The following is a 22,012-nucleotide window of genomic DNA, read 5'->3' on the forward strand; positions in this document are numbered from 1 at the left end:
AACTGCTTTAATTTAGTGACGTTTGAAAGCGTGAATTGGGGTACTGCACTGGACTTTTTCCATGAATGCATGGCTTTATCTCTGATAAATTAACTTGGTTGAATAAGGGTCTCCAAGAAGCAATGTTCATGAAGCATAATAAAAGCATAATAAATTAAGAACAACCTGTTTACAGCATATACTGTAAATGTGGGCAATTAACTATTAGTCTATTCACAACAAATAACTTAATCCACTAATGGATTTATCACAGATTACTAGAAAAAGGTTGAGGTTTTCCATTGCTTTTCATGGTGGCTTTGTCAAACCTTGACTAAGATACTGTAGCAACAGTATTTAAGGAGCAGGGCCTGGGTAGGTCAATAACAATTTTCTCATTTCCATAATATATAGTACTGTATATTGCACTCAAAAAAGAAATCACTCTTTCAACTTAAAACTAGCAACCCACTGAAGTAAAGCGGGTATGAGTCTGGTCAGTACCTTGCAGAATCTCACCTAGCAGATCAGAGCACAGAGAAAGTGTCTCACCCATCGATTTTCTAATTGCTTTATCTAATACAAGGTCGCATTGGCATTGTGATCCTCACACCCACATGCTCATAAGAACTCACTCTGTACAAGAGACAGCAGTAGAGGGGTCAATGTGCCTTAGATCAAAGCATTCAGTTTCATCTGCATGAAGTTAATATTGTAGAAAAAAAAACTGAAGTAGAAACTGTAGATTGTTTCAGTAATGGATTTGAAAATGCATATGGTAACACATATCAGTCAAGGAGAAAACACCTCAATAAGCAACGAACTAGACTGTTATTAAAATAAAATGCTTTATTGAGATTTGAGACTCCAGCCTCGTTGTTCCAACTTTGGGTGTTAAGTGCTGTAAATCTGTGTGTCTAGAAAAATATGAACTTTTTTAATGAAATGTCATTCATGTGTGGGATGTAGGATGTAGGAAATCATGAATGAACTAGATACATTTTATAAGAGATGGTTTTGTGATTAAGGAATTTAATAACAAAAATGCAACATTTACTGTATTAACACTTTATTGTTTACGTGATCTTGTGTAAAATGTTTCCCTTACTGTATGTTGGTGGTTGCTGCGCTTAAAGAAATTAGAAAATGGATCGACTAGTGAATGCATAACTGTAAAAACTTTTCAATTCTAATTCAACATGGAGGACTTTCTCTTTGTGTTTCTTAAAAAGTTAGCCCACGCCCAGTTTCATACCCCCGCTCCATTTGAGAGGACTAGATGCTAAGCTGAGAAAGTGCTTTAATGACTTTGGAGAAGCCCAAATATTATAAATTGATTATAAATGATCCAAAATCATCATATTGCTTGAAGAATTTAAAAACCGTCTGCCTGACCATATCTGAATGAGCAGAAAGAGAGATTGTTGGTCTCATCTTGCTGGTAGGTAGAATTGTGTTTTACATCCCCTGTTGTCGGTATTCACACGTTTACTCATTTACAGCTGAAGAAGGCTCCACACCTCTTTTCCTATCAGTTTTCCTTTACCTCTTCATTTGCAGCCTGCGCAGGCTGATGCAGCTCCCTACTCAAACTTTGTTTACTAGATCACGTTTATTCATGTATTATTAACTTATTTTTATATTTACATTTAAATATTGTGATATATATATATAATATGTAACTAATAAAGAAGTAAAAAAATGCAATACATATTATTTGATTAAAATGTTACAGAAACACAATTACAGTGTACAGTATATTATTTCTAATTGTTACCCACAGACTGCTAGCCTTTAACTTTCACAGTAGACCCACCTTCATCAACTCTGTTGATGATAAACATTACTTAGCATCATGAATTTACCAATGTCATGTCTACTCAATAAAATGAAATAAAACAGGGTTGTGAGAGAATGGAACAAGTTGCACTGTCATGTTGTTGAAGCTGACACCTTGCCTTCCTTCAAGAACTAACCACCATATGAGCTAAAAGAAAGCTATAATTGTTATTATTGATATTCAATATGTAAATCAGAAAGATAAAATTAATAATGTTTATGAATTTACCATAACTATCATGTTCAGATGTTCTGGGCACAGTATATATACACACTTAGTATTCTGAAGATAATGTACTGCTTACAACTGTATGATTATCTGTTGTCCAACAGAAACAGCACAAAATATACAGGAGTGCATTCTCTAGGCAGTTCTGTGCAATGTAAGAATAAGTATTAACATATATTACATCATTTATATTACTGAATGGCCATGTGCCCTGAAGTATAACAGACTCCTTAAAAGAAACTCAGAAAGATAATTAAAAAGATGGCTGATCAAATACCTTCTACAGAAAACAATGCAGGCCTTTCAAGTATAAGCCATGCAAACTTATAAAGATTAAGGCTTGCCAAAAAATAAAACTGTTAGATAAATGAAAATTCCAAACCAAGAACAAATATCTGTTTCATTCAGTAATGTTTTCGTGCAGTCTGTATCAATGATTACATGTGATACTTGCTATGAATTGTGTCCCCTCACATACTGTACATATTGTATGACTTCCAAGAATAGTGGTTAAATCGCTGTTTTGCTCATTTCATCAAACACATACTAGGGCAATCATTTTTCCTACATGTTCTCAAATATCTTTGTTTGTTTGGCCAAAGAACAACAGACAAATGAAAAGCACTGTGCTTGTTTGTAGCCAATTTAAAAGAGTTGCAATTTTGTTTACTTACTGGGTACTTCTCAAGTGGTTCAGTTAGCAAGGCATCACCAAATATTGATTTGCAATACTCTGCCATTTTGGCTTGCTGCTTTGGTCTGAAAAAGAAAACGAAATATAATTAATGATTTGTGCTTTATTGGAAATTATCAGCAATAGACAGAAGGTATTACTATTTAATGAAGGATCTCATTTTCATTCCTTACAGTATTTAAGGTGCAGTCCTAGATGATATGTAAATCTGTCATTCACTTTATACTGATTGCATTATACACCAACACATACAATATGTACAGTATTTATGATGGCTCTAGCTAATGCATGGTGCAATGATTATCACATTTTATTTTAAAGAGTCATTCTTATTCAAATTCATGAAGATTGTAGTCACCAGTCACTTCAGAATAGCAAACCCTTCTCAAATGTGCTGGGATGTGAGAGATGCACAGATTAATGGCACCTTAGAAACAATGTGGGAACAGCTGAGGTCAACATGTTACTTCCAATCTGAATGATTCAATTCAAGAAAATTCAGTAAAGTGATTGTTTATGTCTGGGTGCACTTTCCTTTCACATGCTCAATATTTAGTCTATGTACAGTATATACAGTATATTGGCTGTCCATTAAAAAATATATTTATTTGCACTCACTTATTGAAGTGCTTCTCTCAAGGGTGCAATAGCCATGTCCTATTTAAGATTTCAGCCTAGGATCTTACAGTTACAGTTTGGAGTCCTAATCACTACTCTACATTTTAAAGACACAGAACACACACACATATCCAGACATATAAAGTATAACTGAAGTACATCTGGAAGGCCATTCTTGCTGTATACAGTATGATCTTATTTGTTTATTATTAGTATTATTAATATTGTTACAAATAGGGGGTTACAGAAATGGAGAAAATCCAAACTTTTCTAAAATATTTTGAAATTTGTTTTTCAAAATACCAAGCGGTTGGTATAGGCACACTTGGTGAGACAAATATTTATTAACAATGACCATACACATACTGTACTACACTGCATATAACATAAACATACAACACACAAGTTTCCCTATGTACATGATATGTTTAGAGAAAAGGCATTTCAGAGACCTACAGTACATCTGGACCATATTCTTTTATATATATGTTATAATATATAGAATATATTTTGGGACATTACATATCACATATAGAATATGTTATAGTATATTCTATATATTAGCTTCCTTAATATATACTATAAAGTGCATCCCATGATTCAGTAAAATGTGGAACCGCCTTAAGCAGCAATAACTTGAATTATTCATTTCCTCTAAAGACACTTCCCATCTACCTCTTGTCCTCTCCATCATGGCTAGAGGATCCTGATATTATATACTGTAAGTATAAGAATTATTGTAGTAGCAACGACTTGTGAATGGTATAGTCAATTATATTTACAATATTTAATAATAGCTATTCAGTTGAACAAAGTAACTTGTTTTTTGACAAAGCAACAGGTTAAGTGCACTTTTGGGCAAGCAATCGATAACTTCAACTACTTACGAATCCACATGGTTTTCAAAAGAAAGAATAACTGGATATGGTGAAGTCTTGAACGCACACTCAGCAATTGCCTCAATGACTTCCTACAAAAAAAAGAAAATAATGTTATTTTGCCATCAACCCTTCAAGTTTTGCTTCATCCCGGATACACTATCTCAATTAAAATATACTAAATCGGTATTTTAATACTAAATCGGTATGACCCATGGGATTTGTGCAGAGAGCTATACTACCACTGGTAATTCAGTGGCGGAGGGTTTCCTTAGTGGCGTTTCTGGAATACATAGGGGATGGACAAATGAGGATGAATCTCATGACTGGGTGCCTGGGTGCATGACTGGTAGGGGGGAGGTTGGACCAAAAGACCAATCAAGGCTGTGTTTACTCATGGCAATGTCACAGTCTCCTGGGGCAACTGAAGGCTGTAAGCCACCACTGGGCTGGTTGTGACACTGTTGCAACCAGTTTAGCCCTGTATGCACAGAAGCATAGAATCCACCAGTGTCTCGAATATCACATTATGAATGCAACATCATTCTTCCAAAAGAAAGTCAATTAACTCACATCTGGTTGATGGAGGTGGAAAACACTTTCTCAGATGTCATTACATATTATCTCATAAATGCTGGATTGGGTTCAGATCTGGTGATTGAGAAGCCCGTGACATATGAATAACATCAGTGTCGTGCTCATCAAACTACTGGGTGACTACACATGTTCTGTGGATGGGGGCATAGTCATCTGGAAGACACCCCTTCTTGAATAAAAGAAATCCTGCAACATGGAATGCAGATGATAACCTTACTTTTACCTTTAAGTAGCCATTAGCACTGACTTTGCTTTTAAGTGGATGAATGCGCCCAAAACATGGCAGAAAAATGTGCCCCACAATATTACGGAACCAATAAAACTCTTCACCGTTGAAATCAAACAGTCAGGGTTGCAGTGTTCTTTAGCCACCTCAAGTGTACTCATCCATTTGTTGAGAACATGGGGAAGGATGATTTATCTGACCATATCACCTTTCTTCACTACTCAGTAGTCCACTGCCTGTGATCTTTGCTCCACTGGACTTGTTTTACCAGTGTGATGGGTGGTTTGTGCCCAAGTATGGTATCCTGCTCTGTCGAGTGTCCCAGCTTGTGCTGAAACTGGCTGCTTTTTGTTGAAATTTGCAGTCTTCTCTGCAGTTGCTCAACTGTTTTCCTTTGTACTTTGAATTAATGCACAGATATCAGGGTCCTTGGGTATTTGCTTCCACCCCCTGTTGCCCTTTGCTGAACATTTCTTTCCTTTGGAGATCCAGACTAACATCACTTTAGACAACACTGCCTGTGAATCATCAGCAAGTTGACCCAACTTGGTCACTGAAGTTCCTACCCCAATAATCATTTATCATTCAAAGTCAACAATGTCTCCTTTTGCTGTCATGGTAGCCAGAATCATAGGCAACCAGATAGGTCCAGCATTTTTATGACCCTAAGCATGCTGGAATGTTATTAGCTTATTAAATGCATGAGTCACACCTGTGCTGATGCCTTTGCTTTCAATTTACTTGGAGTCCTTAATTTACCATAGCGTTTCTACTACCTGTACAATTATATGTAGAATTAGGTTTGTTGTACAGAGAGCTAAATAAAAAAGAAAACTATGCTAAATAGCACTACTACTGCCACAAATGCACTATGAGCTCACTGTTTACTACTAATTTGCATACACATTCATTTGTATCATTATACTGTACAAAGAGCTCTTTTATATCTTATACTATAAGGAATTCATATTCATAATTCAGGAATAATAGTTTTAAGCGACGTTCCCAAATTTAATTTGCTCTGAAAAAAAATCTCAAAACTACTGAAATACAGTATATTTGAAAATCAGTTTGGAGTTACTTATGACATTTATTTGTATTGTTTACTTTGAAAATATATTGGTACCAAAACAATATTACAATCACATGAAGTTAATATTATTGCAAGTATTATTTTATTACAAGCACAGATTAGATTGTTGTGAATCTATGGTGATTTTAATCTTCAATGCTTATAGATGTGACCTTTATTGAGTATACTATTCTGTGCATGGTAAATAATACTTTAGTAACTCAGAATAAAAAGTAGGTTCATAACTTACACAATTGTATGTGATACAGAATTACAGAAGGTGGAAGAGAAGACATGCTGCCAAATCTTTTAAGAACCCCTCCAGTGTAAATATGTTTTGAAAATATCACGGGGTTTGCTGTCAACTATGCAAATTCTACAAACTTAACATGAAAAGAAACCACTTCAGTTAGATGCTTTCGGATTGCATACGAACAGTTTGAAATACAGCATGTGCTAACATTTATTCAATTCTGACAAAGAAATATGCATGCCCCATTGACTTACGAGATTTTCTATTGATTTTGAAGGAAAGATCTATTATTAACAAGAGCTGACCCAATTGAATTTATTAGGCAATTTCAACCCATAAGGCCATGATAATTGAACAGTATATAAATGACAGCTGAAAGCTTTTGAAATTTAAATGTTCATGAATAAGACTTCTGCACAATAGCTGTCCAAATTATAGTTGCTCTTTGAATTGCATTTCTGTGATTTTGACCATTGCACTATGTCTGCTGAAACATTCTCTACGCTAATCTTATGTCACACTTTAAAATATGAAATATGCAGTTTTTACAGATGACAGATTTTAGGAAACTGAGATCGTTGTTATTCAAAGCAAATTAGGAATTAAAACAAATAATTACTCTCACAAGCCAGTTTCCTTGAAAGGGTGACATTATAATGATTGCAGCTCACACGCACTAACATCTTGTGGAAATATATTTTAGATAGAATCCTGTATCCTTTGCTAGAGATTTCCTGTGATGAGGTAGTCTAAGAAAGGCTCTAACACAGTACTACAACAAAAAAGTGTCAGTATATATAATAGTGATTAGAAAAAACTACTGAGCAGAAAAGCTAGAGACACCATCTTGTGCAAACATTTTTTAAATAATCATATTAACAGAAGCCCCTACAAAATACAACATTTTGCATTTGCTAAGATGTCCCAATATACACTAGTGTGAAAAAGTTACAATATACTGTATACATGTTATCATCAACAAATTACTCAGTCCCTCTGACTCATTGCCAGGTGTTCCTTGTCATTAACATAATTTGTTGTTCTCTACACATCCCTAAATGAAGAAGGTTACTTTCTGAACAACATGCAGTTCTTCTTAAAAGAAAGTTTTTTGGAGATATTTGCCATGTTTTTTTCCCATTTCTGCCTAAAGAAAAAAATAGAACAATGCAAAACATCTAGGTCTTTTGTATGACAGTAATGGTGCTACATTTATCTACTTTAGCAGCACTATAAAATATCATTTTATACCCTGAAAATCTACATTCTTTATGCAAAGTCACCATATTACTAATGAGTTCAGATTGTTGTCTTTTCAGTTCAGTTAGTTAGGAAAAAACCTTTTCACTACTACAGAAATAAAATATGAAAGAATATAATAATGTATGAGTCATCTTGGAGCTAACAATCCAATTAACATGTAGGTGATAATGTTTGTGCAATGTAAGCCTTTTGTGGTGAGAAATGTTATCTAATGTTGCTTCAAAAAAGGGGAAAAGGCAGCACTGTTAGGTTAACCAGGCCAAATTACTTGTAATATACTCTGCCACTTAATGATATACAATAGATCAAAACCAACCTCTTAATTAGGCTTTCAACAAACTAGTATTTTTATATATTACAAGAGAAAAGGGTTTTATTACCAGCAGCTTTATATACATACAGGAAACTGTTTTCAATGTTTTACGTATCTTGCTGAACCTTTACAGTTACTGGCCTGGATTAAGTTGACAAAAGGAGTAGTAATCCTCGCCCACCTCTCTATTTTTCTGTAATGAGCATTGTTTCACAGATGTCTGACAAGAACACTAAATGTTATCATCTCATCCTGAGTGGGAGTGAGTTGTTTCCCTCAGAGCTGTAGCTTCATGTAGAAGGCAAAATCAACTATCCTAAAAGGGAGCTAAATAAAACCTTCTGAGTGAATAATACCAGCTACAGACGTTTCCCTTCTCAGGAGCATTCACTTTTGCTAACTGCAAATTAATTCTGGATTTTTTTTTATAAACAATGGTACAGCTAAGCTGCCTGTTAACTTTTCCTCTCTTTCATGTCAGGCAATAGTCTTTTATAATGCACATAATTACCAACAAGAGGGACAACTGTGTGCAGTACTTTTAATTTCATGTGAGATCTTCTCCATATGGAAATTATTTTCAATTATTCAGTTATATTGCTGGTGTGGTCATTGGTGATCTCTTGTGACATTCCATACTATTTCTGATGCAACCTTAAAAGGCAGTCAAACCTGCAACTTGATCTGGTAAGATCTCAGATATCGAGCTTTGTCTGGCCTAGAAAGATAATGGCTGTAGCAACATTTGTAGCTTATTTAGGAAACACTTACTGTACCTCACATTTGTTTAGAACTCTATGGCAGTGTAAGCAGAGAACTGACTTTTAAAAGCTAGCAGCTTCACCACAATTCCTATCTATGATATAGCAATTTGGGACTTGTTTGTACTGCTGCAGAAGACCTAGCAAAATATTTTTACTGTCCATATTTAGAGTTTAGTTTATTATTTATTTCCAAGTGCAATTAAATGGTTATTTGCATGTATGTGTGACCGTCGCGGTTCCGCGCGGGCTCGTGCCCTCCGCCACCCGTTCCGTCCCGCAGCACCTGGGGCGCGAACCCGGGTCTCCGGCTGAACTCAACAGGGAACCAGTTGCATGAGCTAAAGGAGACCTCCCTCAGCCCAGGCAGCTGAGGTCCCTGCTACGCGCAGTGAGGGCGATGACGTCACCGTATCCGAACTAGCTCAGCTACATATGCTCCTATACAAAGACATTAAGGAAACACCAGCAGCAACAACAAAGTTCAATAACACTCAACTTAAATAAAACTCAGCACAATAAGTGTGAAAAAAATATCAGTGTAAATCAGTGGTAGAGGCGGAATAAAATACTCGGACAGGTTGTGGATAGAAGCTGTCTCTGAATCTGGAGGTACATGCCTTTACAGTATATTCCTTTAATACTTACCAGAGGGCAAGGGAAAGAAAAGTGAGAAACCAGGAAGATTGCTATCCTTTGCAATATTCCCAGCCTTCTTGAGACAGCAAGTTGTAAAAATAGAGAGGAAATAATGGACTCAAATAATGGCCTGGGATGACCTGATCACTCCCTGTAACACCTTTCGGTCAGACATCGAGCAAAAGCCAAACCACACTAATACAACATGTGAGCACACTTTCAGTAGTGCACCTGTAAAATGCAACAAGAATATTTGAAGATAGATTTTTTTTCAGCTGTCTGAGGTTGTAAAGGCACTGTTGCAGCTACTTTTTAGTTTCAGTTACATGCTTGGACCACATTAAATCCTTAATGACGTACAGTAGGTACACAGGGAACTGAAGCTGCTAACCACCTCTACAGCCATCCCATTGATGTGAGTAGGGATTGATCCCCACCCTGGTTTCTTAATTTGACAACCAGCTCTGGTTTTGCTAACAATGAGGGAGAAATTATTGTCAAGGCACCACTCCACCAGGTTAATGAGCTCACCCCTATAGGCCATTTCATCATTACTGGTGACTTGGCCAATGATGGTAGTATTGTCAGCATACTGGCAGATAGAATTGGAGCTGTGTCTGGCCATATAACTGTGGGTAAACAAGGAAAACAACAGAGGGCTAAGCATGCAGCTGTGAGGGTCACCTATATCAACTGGTCAGTGGGAAAAAAGGCTGCGGTCTGCCAGTCAGGAAAGTCAGTATCAAGCTGCAAAGAGATGTACCAATACCCAGTTCATTAAGCTTGGTGACTAGTCTGAATGGAACTACAGTATTAAAGCCAGAGCTGTAATCAATGAATAGCATTCTGACGTATCTCTTTATCACCCAAATGAGCAAAAGCAGTGTGAAGAACCAAGAAAATCAGGGGAGCTGTTACTCCAGCATGAAACTGCAGTGGGTCTATGTACTCAGATACCAGTTAATAAGATTCATGACCCACCCTCCCAAAGCCTTTCATTACAGTAGATGTAAGTTCTATCGATCTGCAATCATTAAAACATGTCGCAGTATTTTTATTTGGCACTGGCATAATAGTGTTTTTCTTAAAACACATGGAAACTGAAGCTTGTGAAAGTGAAAGATTAAAAATATCCATACAAATTGTGTCCAATTGATCTGCACTGGACTTATGGGCCCATCCAGGAACCCCATCTGGGTCAGTCACCTTCCATATGATCACCTACAAAGTTGCTCTGACTTCAGCTCCCATGACAGACACAGTCAAACCATTAGAGGCTGGGAGCACTCGTGCTGGCAGTTCCATGATTTTCTTCTCAAACTGAGCGTGATAGGCATTCAGCTCATCCAGCAGAGAGAATTCAGTATCAGTGAATGTAACACATGGGGGATTCATCAAATGTTCAAGATAAAATAAAGAGGCGAAAACTAGGGGGAAAACTATAACAAGCACCAAGGAAAGCAGAGACATGAGAAAAGACTCAATGACTGAGCAAGGGGCGTTGTTACTGCTAGACTTAGCTGGGATGAGGGAAGAATTGCAGTCTGGTGGTTGCGGTAATCATCCCACTTTCATTACCACAGCAACTGATGAATTGGCTGACCAATTTTGGGAGTGACCTGCCTGTCACTACTAGGAGTAGTGCTACATGAGCGGGCATTCCCACAGGTATGACAATAATATTACCTAAATAAAACTTAACTTCCTTCTTATTTTATAACTGAAAAATGTAGCATATGCATTACATCTTTGCATTACCAGTGCTGACCATACAGAGTATGATTTAAAAGTCCTTGGTTGATTTTCTCTTATTTGACGTATAAAACAGTAAACAGACTTGTACCATTTGCTGCTGAGCTCTTGTGAACAGAATTTGTCCTTTGGGGTTTCAACAAATGTCTCACTAAGTGCATGATCTGTGTGCAATAAATACATTTTGAATAAAATCTACTCCTCAACAATTTGCTTTACTTGTACCCTGGCCCAGTGCTCAACAAATAATATTAGTAGGCTATATACCCGATGGAATAACGGGACTTCAAAATGAAAAAAAGTCTTGAACCTTTATTAAAATGTGTGCCATTGTTGATATTAACTGGAAGTTGTATTATGAATTATGAGAACTCAAGCAGTGGCTTCAAGAAAGGATAAGACTAACAGTGACATGAATCAAATCCTTCTAAATCAGCTGTCAGTGTATACTTTAACTTTGCACGTAGAACAACATTTTAAAATTGACATTAAAAGCCTACCATGTTTAGTGTGTGTTTTGTTGCAGTTTGTGAGATTTGCATTTCTGAAGTTATGTAGTGCTCTTACTAACACCTTTTCCTCCTGATGATTCTTGTTTACTGTTACACTCAAGCAAATGTTCTGCAATTACGTTGTGTGTAAACATTTACCTTGAAGGATATCTCAGATGTCATGGTAAAACCATGTGTGATGACAGGCTCCTCCTCTGCGGTGCGACCCTTCCAGCAGTCCAGCTCCACACAACGACAGCCTGACAGGAGCACTTGTCTATACATCTCCACTGAAGAGTTACCTGCCAGCTGCCCAGCTGAGAGAACAGAATGTCAGCCATGAGAACACTTACATCAGGAATTCACATGGCTTGAGAGAGTAATCACATCCAAAACACTGGACTCACAAAGGTCTACCTATTGTATCACCAATTGCATGAGTGACACTGCATGTTTTATTAAAGCCCGAGTGATACGTGTTAAACCACGCTTAACCAATTTTGCCAGTTTAACGAATTTTATAGAATTAAAAATTGGAACTAAAATGATGCATCTGTATTTTCAGACTTAGCCACTTTTCTGTATCTTCCATTGCTTAGACATAAAGACTTATGCAAAATAGGAAGAAAGGGTCTTTATTTCTTGACTTTGTTGAACCAGCTTGCTGTTACATCATCATCAAGATTAATGTACAATACCTGAAGTATTGAAAACAAACTGGTATAATTTGGGATAGACAAATGTTGATCAAATTTGTGTTATCATTATCAGCCATTGTACCAGCATATAAAAAAATAAGGACTGTGCATGCTTTCCTCAAGAGGTTCCCTTGTCAGAGTTACCCACGATTTTCTATACTTTGGGTTCAACACTGACTGCATAGGAAAGGTGCTATCAACTAGAGGACAGATGCAGCTCTTTCCGACAACACTGCAACTTCATGGTTGCCTATCAATACTTAGTTGCTTGTCCATGATTCCATGATTGGGGCTCTTGGGCTAGTTGAGGTTTCAAGTCCATTCAGTGCTGCTCAGGTAATTTTAAGGAATTATGGACATTTTTAAGGAATCCTCTGGATATCAATAAATTATATAGTCCACATTTAGCTGGCAATCTCTGGGTTATAATGTTCAAATTACTCTAAATGAGCAAATCTAATTGGTTGAACTACTTGGGAACTCAAAGTGAATTTTTAAAAGCTTGGGATGCAACAACAATAATTTATGCCTGAACCTTACAATATTTACAAAACCACATAGTAAAAAAATGATATATCTTCTTAAAATTAATCACACAGAAACATGGAAATGTTATCCATCTATCAATACTAAAAACTTCCATTTAATGACATACTGTAAGTGTAGTGAAATTTGTAGAATAATGAAGTTGAATCCTATTCTTCAAGTCACAGTAAAGCCTCCAGAGGCTGGTAAACCTATTTATATGGTACTGTCTTTTAATCTTTATATCTGTAGTATTAATAGAATGTTCTACTGAAACAATATCCAGCCACCCATTTTTAGTCTACTTGACCCAGTGAAGACTGGGGTTTAAACAATATATAAAGTAATTTACAAATACAAAAGGACTACTTTGCAAGAATGGTATATAGTCAGTTAATATGGTAGGCATACACAATTATTTCCTATTACAAGCAAATAGAATGTTTTACTTTTTTTCTATTTAGACAAAATACTATGTGGTATTTTAATTAAGAAGGGCTTAAGTGGGGACCATGGTGGCATTGTGTCCTGGTTGTTACAGCTCATAGGTCCTGGGTTTAATTGGGGTTCAAGACTCAATTATGAGAATAATGTTTGGAACACATGTCTCATGTCAAGATGTAGTTTTACTTTACAAAATATATGTTTATGTAATATATATGTAAATACACTGCAGAGTTAAACTTCCTTTTGCAAGGAAGTAGAAAAAAGGACTACTGCATACTCTATGATCCTATTGATTTACAATATGGTTACCATCATTCTTGTTAATATTTACCCAGGTCTGAGGTAGAACAAAAATGGATACAGGTGGTAAAATGTATAAAGTTAATCTTAGAAACATTTTGGTATAGGACAAGACAAACTCAGAGAACAAAATGAACAATAACAGGGTTTCCAAATTTAAACTAAACAAAAACACTGCATTAAACAAAACACAAAAAACAAATACAACATCAACACAAATTGCCCATACTCTTTCCCTCCTAAGTAAAACAGAAGTAATAAGTATGTATCCAGATTTTTACTATACATTGTAGCGGCAATGCTTGTTAATAAGACAGAATTAAGTGTTTCTGTGCTTTCCCAAATGAGGCCTCATCTCTCTGTTCATCTCTGTGGTGCAGCCACAGAGAAACTATTCATGCAGGCTGATTTAAAGATGTTTTCTTTTGATAAGGGACGGCTCCCAAAGGGGGATGCACTTAGCCAAGCCTGGCTATCATGATCAATGGTCATCCATTGGCGCCTATCTGTCTAGGGAGTGCCAGATGGACATCTGGACTGCATTCCTAAGTGTCAGGAGTAAGTGACTTATATCTCACCTTGACCAACCAATCAGGGACTGGTAGGGCCGAGTAACCCACGTGGGACTCTGATGCCCATGGAACTTTCAGCCAATGAACGAGCTGAAGTTCCTCCAGGTAAAAACAGGCAACACAAAGGGCCTGAGAGACTTTCTGAGACTTTTCTAAAGGGAATTCAAAGGAGAATTCCAGGGCAGGACGGCCCAGGAGCAGAAGGCTCCAAAGGGCAGGACATTCTCGCAGCGCGCCTCCTGACCATCCTGAGACTCAGCCCGGACAACCACGGAACGGCCAGTGTGTCCGAGTGCCAGAACTTTCCTTTGTTCTAAGAGTCGAGAGCGGAGGTTGCTAGAGAGTAACCAGAGGATCCACCCGAGGTTAGCACCAGCAGCAAGCCTCGTGAACAGGTCGGAAACTGTGGACAGCTGAATCAGTATTCAGAACTAGCGCTTCACCAGGAACGAACCGGTCCTCTTCCTGACCTCCTGGGATCCACAGTCATCTTTTCTCCTGTGCAAACTTTGCTAGTTAAATCCAACACTAGCTAGCCGGCCAGTGAGCATCAGCAGCGCACCGTCGCAAGCCGCACAGCACAGCCTGGCACCAAGCCAGAGCGCGGATTGGACAGCAACAGCCTGAAACTGTTTCTTTGTGCCCGCAGGAGATCTGAATCCCCAGAGATTGGATGAGTATTCAACTTCAATGCATTACAGCTCAAGAATTCAATTGTTATCCCAACCAGTTGATATCAATTTAATTCCTAAGAGTTATGTACTTGTTTTGAGTATCTAATGTAGAAGTTATAGCCAAGTGCATTTACGAAACGGTCTAAATGAATGATATACTGAACGTATGTCCTCTTGATATATGTAACTCTTTGTAACTGACTGAATATATACCTTTTGAATTCTGATAACCCTCTCGATAAGATCTGTTAGGTTTATATGCATATTCTATGTATTAATAAATGTATCCTCGTGTATTGGTACCTGTGAGTGTGCGTTGTTTGAGTTATATCGTATGGTTGGATTCTAAGGCCATCAAAAGAATAATTTTGTGATTTACTGCTACAATTAATAATTGTCCCAGTAAATGCCCAAACCCTACAGAACTGGTGCCTTCAGAGAGCACACTACAACGTCATCCAGGTCCTGGATTACTTCCGGCTTTTACAAATAACACAATGTACTAAGCCCAAATTCAGTTCAAGAACAAAGGCAAATCTGGAGTTCCCAGCCTAAAGAGGTAAGTCAGATAAATGTTCCTCTGTAACTAATCTATACTGAATTCCAACAATTTAAGCAAATGGATGTTTCTCTGAAGTTTAGACCCTCTGTAGAATAAAGCAAGTTACTTTACAAATCCTAAACTGAAGGCTAAAGAGCCTGGTGAACAAATTATCAACTTTTAAAAGGACTGGCTTGCTTAACATAATGAACCAGTATAGAATTAAAGGACTAGTGAACAAAGTGTTATAATTTCTGAATATATAATATATACAGTACAAAGTAAAATGCAATGTCTGCGAATATGGGGTGTTATTGTATCATTGGATAAACTGCCACAAGACTTTAGCAATTTTTTCTGGCTTTTCATCTTTAAGAATCTATGCAAGCAAATGTAAAACCAATAGACAGCAGCATTTTCTATGACTATGCATATGGTTCAGATTAAACTCACTTGTAGGTGAAGAATGCCATTTCAAGTTTCAAGTTTTTCTAGTCTTTAAAAAAATCTCTTTGAATTATCCTGTTAATTTCATCACAGCAAGCACTCGGCAAATGCATATATCTACTTTAACTGAAAATCAATGTGTGCTTCAAGGTATAACAATTGATTTTACACACCAACAGTTAAACAGTTAAGAAAGACTTGTGCTTCATTAGTTTTCATCATACTAAATCCATGAAAAAAAGGACTTAGACAATAGCCTAAAAACAGCAAATCCAAATACAGATAATTTTAGAGACTTCTGCTTCAATAGGGTTCATTTGGAGCCAGAGGTGGTGAAATCCCTCAGGAAAATGGATAGGACTGGATTGGCCTGACACAGACAGAGATCCAGCCTTTTAGTATAGTGGAATTCAGCACTGTCTGAGGAGGTACATTTTGGATTGGGGCACAGCATCTTATAACAAGATCTTAATTAACTTATATATCCATTGCTTGATATTTAAGCATTGCTACATTCACACAAAACAAGTTACTGGAGGATTTATAAAAAAATATTTAAAACTATGCGGTCCAGGTAAGCATTGTGTTGAACTATGCTAGCCTATTCCTGGTCAATTCTATCCTACTTTCTTGTATAACATATGCATGTTATACACTATCACGCTGTTACAAATGTGCAGCCTGTCAGATTATGTTTAAATAGACATGGTACTGCGTAAAGGCAATGTTATGTTCAAAATCTGAAAAGGTATTATTTGCAAAGACTTTATTCTTAGGAGCATTTTTAAATTTTCTTTTTCTCTGTAAACTGCTAAAGCACACAATCTATAAAGAGATATACATTTGTCAGCTAGTATTGTCTCTTACCCTTTCCTTTATAATACAGTTGTTTCCCACTTCATCCACCATCTCATTCAATATTATAACAAACACATTTCATTTGGTGTAAACTAATTTCTTGAGTGTACAAGACACAAGAAGATTTTCCATTTCCTCACCCAACTCTCAATGTGAAGAGGGAATTTTGATTAGTAGCTAATACAGTTATTGCAATTGTAAAAATGTATATACATATACAGGTATATAATATTTAATGCATATATATATATTCTTTAACAGCAATTATGGTATTTTTGCCTCTGATTTAAGAAAATGAACTAAAACCTAATTTACTTATGGTTTCACCATGATAATATGATGTTATTAAATACAACAGATTCCCAGTCAGCAGTTACTTCTGGAAAATAAACTATTTGTTTGTAATAATTCTACTTTACAGTCGATATTTTTATGCAGCTAAGAGATGAGTTGTTCACTCTGAACTGAAATGTAAAACAGCTGAAAAGAATTTGGAAAAGCCCAACAAACTAACATTGGCCCTTTCATTGCTGGTTATCTGTATGAATCATATTAGTTCAATAAAATTCCATATAATAAAAGGCTCTTTTCCTTTTAGTTTCATCTGGTACAAAATAAAACACAGGCTCTGCAACTGTAACCAAGATTCATAACAGAGAAACACAAATCATTGCCATTTGTTTTAATGTAATGTTAAATGTGACAGAACGTAATTAAAATAAAAGGCTTTGTTTTGAAAGTCCCTCATATTGAAAGTAAATATTCAGCACTCATTCAGCTAATATACAACTTAATATTGTATATTCAATTACATTGCATATTGCTGGTAAAAATATCCCCAAACTTCAGTGAATCTTACCCGAGAGGTAGGTGTTGTGTGAAGAGTTGATAAAATAGTGTGATAAAGGCAAGGTCATGTCCTCGCTCTGGTCCAATTTTTCAAGAGGAATAACTCCATTTTCTTCACCACTTAAATACCTTGTGAAACCTTCCACTGATATTTGCCCTGGAATTATAAGAATAATTACATTTATTTAAAAAATAACTGATAATAAAAAAAATGTTTTTAAGCATTGTACAAAGAGCATTTTTTCTTGATGTGATATGCTAACAAAAAAATCAAACAGTGAAACCTAAAAAACAACAATGACTATGCTATACCACATTGCTCATTTAAAGCTGACATAAGCTGCTTTGATAAACAGAGACAATTTATTTCCAGTGCATAGAAGGCCAAGAAATCACCCCAGCAATCCCAGACCTCAATAATGTCCTTACTTTTGTAACTGTCATTTGCTGAATAGGGAAAAATTCACAAGGAATTGCAGAAATAAGTGTTTGCCAGAGTACAGTATGTGTGCAAACATACAGTATGCAACATGCAATATACCACACAAAATGAATCTGAAATTCCTGCAAATCTTAATGAAGAGTAGAAAAATATTACATTGGATGTGTATTACTGACAATTTTATATAATTTATTCCTGTAAATGTTAGCCACTGTAATAAAGTGTACCTTCCTCTTTTAGCCAGAAGGTTAAGGTGATCTAACTCACAGAAAAGAACAATGTAAAAATGTAGCAAACATTTTTACAGTACATGGTTCTTTCAAATATACACTTGAAAGAGTAAATGGGCTGTGTACAACATCACCAATGCTGCTCAAAGGTAGAAAATAAAGTGTGCAGAGATGGCACGATAATTGGAAATTTAAGTCTTCACCACACTACCTGGCAATGTTACAGAGTAGTGCAGTCCTGCATTTGACAACTAGCGAAACAAGGTGCTGCACGTCACCCCTGTACATTGCTACTGCACGCCTATGGGCACCTCTCACATTCTAGATGACTGCATCTGTAACTGGATCATGTGTTTCCACAGTAAAAAAAGTATTTGTTTTTTCTTTTACTCAGTGGAGAGCCTGCTTGTAAGTTATTTTCATTTCTGTACAGTTCATGACCATTTCAAATATTTTTTTAACAATATCTTCGGAGCTGTGAGTTTAAATGTACGAATATACTGTATAAGAAGCCTCTGAGAGGAAGCTTACAGTGTTCGCAGAAACATTCTCTTTCAAATTATACATCATAGCATGAAGATCGTACAGCCTAAGTTTAAGAAACTATACAGTTTTTCATCTGATAATAAAAGTGAAGAGATGAATGAAATAATCAAGAAGGGAAAAAGGGAAAAAGTAACTTAGAAAAGCACCTGGACACCAACTTGACCAGGGAACTAAAAATCAATAATTAATCTTGTAATGCAGAATTTGCTATTTTGTTCTTTAAATTAACTGATTATTATCTCAGTACAAAGCGTGAGATAACAAAGACTAAGGAATGTAAAGAATATTTGGAAATACAGTAAGAAAATCCAAAAAAGGAGGCACTTGGGAAACACAAAGCTTATGTTTGATATAGTGAAGGGCTGATATATATACAGTAGCAGCAAACTGACAGCAGAAGTGGCTGACGATAAAGAGGTGGATACTAAATAAAGGTAATGGTAAAAGAAAACGGAAAATGATGTACTGCATATCTACATGTTTTCATATGTGAACATCATCTCAAAGTTTACAATTGTGGAAGAGCTAATTATCTTATTAGAGGGGAAAAAGAAGGATGTAACTAAATGCCTGAAGTTATAAATATTGGGAAATTATATATATATAATTTTGTGTGAAGGAAATCTATTTATACATTGTGTGGTGAAAACAAGCATCTACTCTATAGAATATAGAATATAAGTCTGAAGGCCCCAAAAATTGGATTATAGCAACTACTATTTAAAAACATGTAAAATAAATGGAGAGGTGTGATTTATTTTCTGAATTCTGTTAAACTGCTTTTCGTATAATACAATATGTGCATTCCATTTGAAACATTTTCACTCATGCATATCCTAAGAGACTTCTTTTCCGAGCGAACTTAACTGCACAGTGGGAAAGGACAGCAAGTATGTTATCCCTCATACCACTCTAGGGAAAAATAAAACAAAGGTGACAAGTGACAGCTCGCCACGAGAAAACCTGTTCCCCTGTGAGCTTGCATCAACTCAGAAGTCCAAATGCAAGACCAGTTTCATTGAACAATGAAATACCACAGTGCTCAAATTCTAGAACACACCAATATACATGTACAGTATGAGAAATATTTTAATGTTTTTTCTTCATGAAAGAAAATTTATTGATCTGTCATTCTCTAATTTTTTTAAGTTTCTAAGTTTTCGTCTGTGGCAGTGTGATAAAATTGTATAAGGATTCAACCACATTATATCTGCCCGGTAATGAGGTTGCAACTTAAACATATAGTCTCCTACATAGAACCAGATAAATTTGACACGGGATCCCTAATGATTTGAGGATTAAAAGATAAAAAAGGGTCATGATTCTCTGCAATTACTGTAATTCTCTGTAATTAATTACTTATTTTATTAAGTTTTGAAATCCAAGCTGACAAAAGATGTTCACATGGACTTAACGGAATTCATTAACCATGCATGTGTTTTTCACAGGTGATAATCATTCTGAAGAACAATTCACTGAGCTAGTCCAAATCATAACCCTGTTAGATATACAGTACATTATCAGTCTTTCTGCACTGAAATGTACTAATCATTTCATTTTTATAATAACCAAGATTGCAAATAAAAGACTAAAATAAGGCTCCTTATTTGACAAAATAAAGTAATCCTTTACTAATCTTAATTTGTATCAATAATATTATTATTTTTATTCTAAGTCTTTGTTGAAATGTTACTATCTTACTTATAAACACATTTTGATTATACTAAATATTCTACTTCATAATTATAACATATTAAAATAATAACAACTCATACTTTCTGCAATAAAATAAAAGTGTGAACTTTTAAATCAATATGTCATTTTAGTTTAGTATTACTTAATTTTGATGGGTAGCATTATGTTAAGTAATGATGGCTAATTAGTCTATTTTCTTTCTTATATTATCATAATTTACACTAGTCTGCAATGCCAAAAAGCCTTCAGATTTAGCTAATTCTACTTTCTACAACAGAGAATAAATTTTCTATATGCATCTTGCAGAAATGTTGTATTTCTGTTGTATTTCACCAGTACCAATTTAACTTTGAGAACTCAAATAAATACATTGTAAATTATTCCATCTTTAAATGAGCTCTGAGTAATTTATGGAACTATTTGTACTTTCACTTATCACTAAACCGTGCATTTAATTATATAGCATGCTAGATTCATGACCATGCATTTTATCAGGTGCACTATACTGTACATGTTTTGTGCAATCAGTGTACTGTAAGTGTACACTCCTAGTTTTAAAGAAATGGCTTAAAAACCAATAATCACAGAGCCCTTTAATAAAGTATAGTTATTTTTTCAGCCACTACAAACATCTAGAATAACATTTCAGGACAATTGCTTGTGCTTGCCTCTGGCTGACAAAATTAACAATTGCATTGTGCATAGTTCAGCCATCACCCGGTAATGACTAGATCATTACATTCTCAACAGAAGCTGTAGTCACCTTGACCAGGCAGACATAAGAAATGCTGCCAGAGACGAATTCCCATTTCTACTGATTCTGATTAATACACTTCTATCCTCTAAAGAATTTTAAAACCTAATTAAATATACTTTTTTATACAGTTGAGCACTGGTAATCCATGAAATTCAACAGGACAGCATGCATTGCAGCTTTATTCCCTTCACTTCCAAGCATCTCAAGTAAATGACAGTATAACTGTTACAGGATCTGACAGAGCAAGAAAATGAATGAGCTGAATTCTGTCACTTCAAGTGAGTACATACAGTACAGCAAGTGGAAAAATAGACTACTTGCCAGAGCATTGGTAGAACAATTTAAGCTATTTAAGAAGCAACTATAATACAATTACGTTTTGTTCACTAGTTTGGAGAATGAAGAATAAAGGATGTTGTCTAACATTTAAAAGGCAATATTTTAAACTACAGACAAGTCATTAAATAGTCATAAAAATAATCTGTTCAAGGTGTCACTTTAACAAAATTAGATCTCCATAGATCTACAGTATCGTTGGAAAGTTGTTGCAGGTTCTTTGCTGCTTTTATTGATACATTTACAAATTAAATTATTTACTTTTCGTAAGAGTAATTCAAAGTCATAAGAGAGTGCAAAATGTTCATTTTAAATTAGGCTAATCTGAAGAATATCATGGAGGCACAATTTTGAACAAGACGGATATATTAAAATATGTGGTGGCACCATATGTTGGCAATAATATCTGACAAATAATGAATGCTATTAATAAATGCATGAGTGTTTAGAAAATGTAATATTTGGATTCATTAAGGCTTATTTAGGGTAAA

At 35.7% G+C, this 22,012-nt stretch overlaps 1 protein-coding gene across 3 annotated transcripts in view; it reads right to left on the reverse strand.

The window, feature by feature from the left end:
* The window catches only part of plcb1 (phospholipase C beta 1), a 405,056-nt gene that overhangs the window by 90,060 nt on the left and 292,984 nt on the right, over window positions 1-22,012 (reverse strand). For all 3 annotated transcript variants that reach the window (XR_015935410.1, XM_088625584.1, XM_088625585.1), the window contains exons 10-13: window positions 17,526-17,672; window positions 11,764-11,921; window positions 4,247-4,329; window positions 2,722-2,806 (exon numbers count right to left, since the gene is read on the reverse strand). Coding sequence is in view for 2 of the 3 variants with exons in the window: in XM_088625584.1 (XP_088481710.1) it covers window positions 2,722-2,806; window positions 4,247-4,329; window positions 11,764-11,921; window positions 17,526-17,672 (473 nt within the window). In the remaining variant the exon portion in view is untranslated. The remainder of the gene's footprint in view (window positions 1-2,721; window positions 2,807-4,246; window positions 4,330-11,763; window positions 11,922-17,525; window positions 17,673-22,012) is intronic.

The sequence above is a fragment of the Lepisosteus platostomus genome, chromosome 3 (genome assembly GCF_059453375.1).
Source record: "Lepisosteus platostomus isolate fLepPlt1 chromosome 3, fLepPlt1.hap1, whole genome shotgun sequence".
Lineage (NCBI taxonomy): Eukaryota > Metazoa > Chordata > Actinopteri > Semionotiformes > Lepisosteidae > Lepisosteus > Lepisosteus platostomus.